The sequence below is a fragment of the Notothenia coriiceps genome, unplaced genomic scaffold (genome assembly GCF_000735185.1).
Source record: "Notothenia coriiceps isolate Sejong01 unplaced genomic scaffold, NC01 NC01_scaffold00013906, whole genome shotgun sequence".
Classification (NCBI taxonomy): domain Eukaryota; kingdom Metazoa; phylum Chordata; class Actinopteri; order Perciformes; family Nototheniidae; genus Notothenia; species Notothenia coriiceps.
The window spans coordinates 246,310-252,964 of record NW_011346607.1 but is presented as its reverse complement, the minus strand read 5'-3'; the positions used below and the strand labels follow the sequence as shown (position 1 = coordinate 252,964).

Below are 6,655 nucleotides of genomic sequence, written 5' to 3'. Positions count from 1 at the left end.
TTTGTGTGTGTGTGTGTGTGTGTGTGTGTGTGTGATGATGCTAATGACATGTTGATGCAGGCTCCTGTGCCATCATTATACTGCACATGAATGAAACAGCCAAACTGTTGTTTGCATCATCGAAACAGCTGTTCATTATCTTTTGTTAGTTTTTTTTAATGTATTTTTGCATATCAAAATATAGTATAAAGCCATATCGTTTCAGGTCTATTGTTAAGACAACTATGTTACTTTTTACATGTAATGGTATACAAGATTACGTTAGTGCTCAATACATGTGGCTAGGATTTGGAAAACATCATTTCAAACCTGTTTTGGGTTAAATATTGTAACGTTGTATAAATGACGTACTTCACATTTCTTGTCAGTTAAAATAACCCGACTTTGGCTTTCACAAAGGTTATTATTTCAGCTATACCTTTTTAAATAACTTAATACACATAATATGGCTGCACTGATCATCTCTATCCCTGTTTTTGTCTTTGTGCGCCATGTTTCCAGGCATCAGACTTTGAAGTCTTTACAGCCAATAGAATGTATGGCTGAATGAATTGAGATAAGACACCGGTTGTAATAACCCTGTACCCATCTGCTTCTAAACATGGACCTCACTTAACTTCTAATTGTGTTTGAGGAAGAAACGGATATTATTTTTTGTCTCACTAACTTCTCTACGTCTGCTCTTGTATAGGAGCCAAACAGCGGCCCCCCCACCCTGGTGACCCTGAAAGTTGACCCCGATGGATTCTTCCTCTACTGGACTGGAGGCTCCAACCTGGTGAGACACTCTTTACTCCACCACAGCTGTTCTAAGGAATAGCTTCCAGCTTCTTTGTAGTATTGCTACTTTTACTGAAGTAAAGGTCTGAGTACTTCTTCCATCACTGCAGTTTGGTCTCAAGGTGCATCGCATTCACAAAAGCAGACGTGATGGAATACTAAATATCCGTTCTACAGCAGACCACAATGGGTTTTTGATGCACCAACGCAAATGGACAATACACTTTTGATTTGTTTCCTTGAGCTCCACATAGCTCCTTCTTCCTCCTGTCGTTTAGCTTATCTCTTCGTCGATTCTTCCTCCTCGTCTTCAGTGTCTCATTGTCTCTCATTGTGGTTTTATCCAGTCCATTAGTTCAGCCAAATTGGCTTTCATCAATTTGTCCCGGCCTTGTTTGCTTCCTCTCCCCTCTCTTCCTCCGTCTCCCCCGATGTCTTTGTGGTCTTCATCCTTTTAGTCCTCCATCTCTTTCCCTCAATCTCTGTTTCCCAATACCCCCCCCCCTGCACGTCTTTGGTGGCTGCGCTTAAGCCATTAGTTTGGTAATATTGGATTTTAGCCAGTTGTTGACATGATTAGCCAGACGTAGTAGACAGTGCGTCAGCAGGATGTAGGGTTTGAGATTCTGATTACGGTTGTGCAGTGTAGAAGAATAACATATTTTTTTGTTTTAATCATCTTCCATGTCTTTGTTACGTCTTCCTCTGTCTCCTCTCGGCCTTTTAACGGTAGACACTACAGGTGAATAGTGCACATTTAACAGATTTCACTATCCCCCTTCCATGAATTACATTAGCCCACATTTTTTATGAAATATACTTTATTTTTAATGTTTAATTATTCAAATAAGACACTATCTTATTTGAATCTATGAAACAAATGTAGATACAGTTTAAAATGAACATCTTAATGTGTATTTCAGATATTTGTTCCTAAAAAGAAAATAGGCCAAATTCTCAAAATGGCTATTTGTACATTTTGTGACACCTCTTCATGTGTATCAAACGACATTTCAGGGAAGCTTAATTTACTCCCCCCTCTCCCCCATCCCTCCTCCACCCACTTCTCTCTCTATGTTTTTTGACTTTTCTCTCTCTCACACACACACACACACAAACCAGTGCCCCTCTTTTTATTTCTAGCTGCCTATTTATCCTTAAGGCATGTACGGAATAACCTGTTGATAGCTAATATTACCACTTTGTTGTGTCTGCTTGTTTGGGTGTGTGTGCTCGTGTGTGTTCTCGTGTGTGTGTGTACATGATCTGGGCCAGAACCCACGTCATGCAGTCTGTCAGCACATGTGTCCGCATGTGTCCTTGCATTCACATAACACACAGAGGCTTTAAATACTCAGTGTGTGTGTGTGTGTGTGTGTGTGTGTGTGTGTGTGTGTGTGTGTGTGTGTGTGTGTGTGTGTGTGTGTGTGTGTGTGTGTGTGTTTTAATAGGCCATTTGTCGCCTGAGGTGCAGCGGTGACACTGTTTAGCAAAGAGTCATTAAGTCTTTACATCGTGAAGATGAAATCTCTGCACACAACGAGAGCAAGCAGTTAATTGAAGGCACACAACTGGAGTTTGCTTAGAAGTCACTTCAGCTGTGGAGAAGCTACAAGTTGGAAAATAGATCCAGAAAAGACTGCATATACTGTTTAGATGTCACTTAAAGTAAAGAGATAGGCAAACCCTGCCTGGTTCTGTTGGTTAGTCAGACTCATGCGTGCTGTCTTCGTATTTTTATTGGCAGTAACACTTTTATAGGGAATTCAAGTTCCAAACATAAATTTCACCAATGACCCCAGTCCTATGAATCACCCCCCTAAAGTGATAATGCTCATAGAATCACTAAAATAACATCTAAAACCCTTTTTTATAGACTTGCTTTCATGTGAAGTTGTGTTATTATTTGCTCCTTCCTTTCCATTTGTCTTTTCTTCCCACGACTCTCCTAGTTGGGACATCTGGGAATGTGGCAACATTGCTAAAATGAAGTCAGGTTGGGGCATGAACACACATGTGAAAGAGCCAGTTTCAGACAAAAGACGACAGGACAAAGTTGAAAGATGAGATTTGAATTGTTAACATCCATAACAATGACCTACAATGTTGACCAAACTAAAAAACTGTCCCATTAAATGATGGATTATTTTTAGATTAACAAAGATATGTAACACAAGTTGGTTTCAATGTCACATAAACAAAAAGAGAAAATAGCAGAGACAGACATGAACCAGATTTCTCAATCCCATGTGAGCACGATTACTGAAACTGTCACACTATTGTCAGATTTAATCTTAAAACAACAGCAACTTCTGACTCAACGGCCTCTTCTTCCCTGGGAATGTGACTATAAAGCGGAGCCAACTCATCTGCCTCATGTGCTGCAGTGTTTGGCTTTTCTTTCCTTACTTACTTAATTAGTGCTTTTCATCTTTGTTAATGTTGGCATCACTGAGCTGGACTGTAGCTCTATTCTTGCTTCAGTAGCGGGAATGCTGCTCGCTGTTGGCCACAAATCTGAAATCTGTCTCAAAACATTCAGACCACCAAGGCCAATGAGAGAGAAAGGTGGGTATTTAGACATGTAGAAAACAGCCAGCCAGTGACATAATGTCCTAATGGTAGCACTTTTTGTTTTTAATGTCCAAAGTTGGATGTTGCAGCGCCTAACATGTTTTTTTTTTTCAGTCACATATGTGGTGTCTTTATACTGCACCTCCCAAAAATCACTCAGTTGCACGGTGGCTTCTGTCTACTTTTCTGAGCATTACGTTTCGTCAATGACGCAGTTTAAATCTGGCTCACAAAATCTGGACGGTAGAAATGATACCGTGCTCCTCCTCTTACCTCCTTGTGGTCTATTGAACTTTCTCTCTCTGTTGTCTGAGGTTAAATCACCACCTCAGAAATAAAGACAAGGGCCGTGGCTTTACAGAAGTCCTATTTCAGTGATTTCAGTGAAACTTTAAATCAGCTCCCCTGGAGATTTTGAACCAGAGCTAGAAAGAAAGAGGACACGGCAACACAGATATCTAGCTATTATTAATCGGCTAATACGCTTTACACAGATGACTAGGGCATTCTGGATGGAACCCATTTCTCTGAATAGAGGGACCCAAAATATTTGATCTCCAGTGCGGTTTGTTATTTTTGATGCTCTGCTTTTCATTTCATGTTGGATGTCAAGTTGTTCAGCTAAAGACGCTGCTTTTGTGTAAGGGTTATTCCCATATGGAGGTGATGAAGATGTTTTGTGTCTGTTTTGCATGAGTGCCAATGGTCAGGGAGAAACATTTATTTTTAGAAAGCTCAGCTAAGAAGTCCGAAAGTTTATAACCCAAAAACGTGTTAAATAACTTTTTAACAATGCTCAACTTGAGATGAGAGGGTAGAAAGTATCTTTTCGTTATCAAGGTGACATTCCATTTTATTAGAACTTCCCGTCCAATCCCCTATGGATTTGAGTTTAAGGACTCATGGAGGACTTTAAAACACACGCTCTCCTTTCCAGTAACCCTTTTTTTTTTTACAGCTCACTAATTACTAAGTATTTACCTCGTAAATAAAAGGTTAATTATACTACAATTAGGTAGTTGCCACTGGTTAAGAAGAAGGTACATACAAAGAAACCTCAGCTGAACTACTTTAATTCTATTGACCTAAGACTATGAAATAACAAATGATACGATAAGCCTGGTATCACCATGATAACAAACAAGTGCAGTTTCAATAAAAACATCTGTAAGGAGGTTGTAACCAGGTCAAGAGTTCTTATATGTATACCAACCTAAACAGGTCAAAAGTACACACAACTTGGTGTGTAACAGTTGAGAGTGTGTCCTTATATCTCAGCTAGTTTCACTTAATGATCCTCCATAATAAGCAATTATTGTAACTAATAATTTAATTGACCATAGATTTACTTGGGACTGGAAAGCAGTGGTGGGCCGTCAGGGCCAGCAAGGCCTTCTCTGTTGGCCTAAACATCATCAGAATATAAATTTAATTTTGATATATTTTTTCCACAAATATGTATTAAATTATTCCCCATAGTCTATTCTCTTCATTTCATAGCTTTCCTCTTGGTTGCGCTCCTTCCAGCCTCAGAACGAGATTTGGAGGGCTGAGCTTTATGTTAGAGCTTTTATCCAATCATATTTCAGCCATAATGTGTTGCCAGGGCAGAGTCCTGCACGGGTCTGATTTTCAAGACCCGCTCCCGCCCCGCACCCGCGACGTGCAATACCGAACCCACCCCGCTACCCGCACATATTGCCAATTAGTTCCGCAACCCGACCCGACCCGCCGGCACAAGATCCGCAACCCGACCCGAACCCGCATATATATAAGCAGTGAAAACGTGCAATTATTAACACACGCAGTTGCATATTTGGCTCAAAAAGCCTGGGATGTTGGTTATTTTCTGCATCTAGGATGACACCAAAAGCCTCCCAGACGTTGGATTTCGCTCTTGAGGAAGAGTTATTGAAAATGCTGTATTCTCCGCTAGAGAGCTTCACCCCAGCCATTCAGAATGTGGCGCGTTCAGCAGCAGATAGATGCGCTGCAGAGGTTATGATTATGCTCGGTCCCGCGGGGGAGAGGTCTGAGGATTTAAACATTAAACTAAATTATTATTTAAATATATTTATTATGCAACACCCGCAACCCGACCCGCATCATCTTCGGAACTGTGGACAAAGGCAGTGTATGCGTCCTGTTCATCGGTCGACACGATCGTAATGGGTGCAGACAGCAAAAGCAGGTGTATTGTCGCTGTTCCCACGAAAAATTAGAGGTAAAACTAGAAGGGTAGTGAAGGTGTTATCGTATTTAGTCCAGCAAAACATAAACGGACTGCAGGGTCATTTGTGAAACAACACCCTGTCCACCATTACGCGTTCATAACACACCAAGAGTCCGTTCGTTTCTTTCTTCCAGGTGCTATCAAAGGAGACAAAGACCGAGCCGCGAAAGTAGCACAGGGTGATTTACTTTCAAGGACAAAAGGTTTTTTTGTCCTGTGTTAGTTAGTCAAGAAAAGTTAAAAGGATAAAAACAAGTGGGAAAGCAACAACCCGAGGCAAAGGGCCGTCGTGAACAAAGCAACTCGACACCTAAGGCTGAGCCCACAGGGTTTCCAGTTTTCGGGAACACAAATAACACAGGGTCGGAACACACCCACAACGACGGAAACATCTGGTTACAACAGGTCACACCGAGGTTTGTGGTTCTAGTCACGGTTTATCTGTCCGAACACAACAAAGTTAAACGAAAATCAACCGGAGAGCCTCCGACACTACGATACAACAATAAAGCGAGCATCAACACACACACACACACAAACAATTAAAAAAAGAACACACTATCCGAGCGATCGGAGCCCAACCGGCCAAGAGAAGAGCTGCTCAGATCGAAAAGAACTTCAAGCAGAAAACTTTTACCGCAACATTAATATAGACGCTGGTTTAGCTAGAAGAAGAGGAAGGCAAGTCAGTAACACCCAAACTTTTCTTGGTCCCGACACACTTAGATGTGTTTAACATCGAGCAAGTTTTAAGTCAAGGTCAAAAGATCGAGAGTACTCGAGACGGAGAGTTAGTCACGCATAGGTTAGTTTTTCTGCAACGTGCACGATTGCAGTAGCATGCGGACGATCGACCGGTAACAGCGGTTGAGTTTTAACTAACCAATTGCGGTGGCAAAACAAAGGCAAAGGGAAATTCATGTCCGCTGGCGTGACAACCTAAGACTTCCGGATTCCCGGTCTAAAGAACCTAGGGACCGTCTAGGACGTCAGCGCCAGCCCACAGGCGCTCATGGCTGCGCCACTGGGCGTTTTTACCCACTGCCACACATAAAAAAGTACACAACA

General features: G+C 41.6%; 1 protein-coding gene across 3 annotated transcripts in view; it reads left to right on the top strand.

Annotated features, from left to right (window-relative positions):
• plcb3 (phospholipase C, beta 3 (phosphatidylinositol-specific)) overlaps positions 1–6,655 on the top strand; it is a 63,442-nt gene that overhangs the window by 13,355 nt on the left and 43,432 nt on the right. For all 3 annotated transcript variants that reach the window (XM_010774373.1, XM_010774374.1, XM_010774372.1), the window contains exon 2: positions 692–778. In XM_010774373.1, the coding sequence (XP_010772675.1) occupies positions 692–778 (87 nt within the window). The remainder of the gene's footprint in view (positions 1–691; positions 779–6,655) is intronic.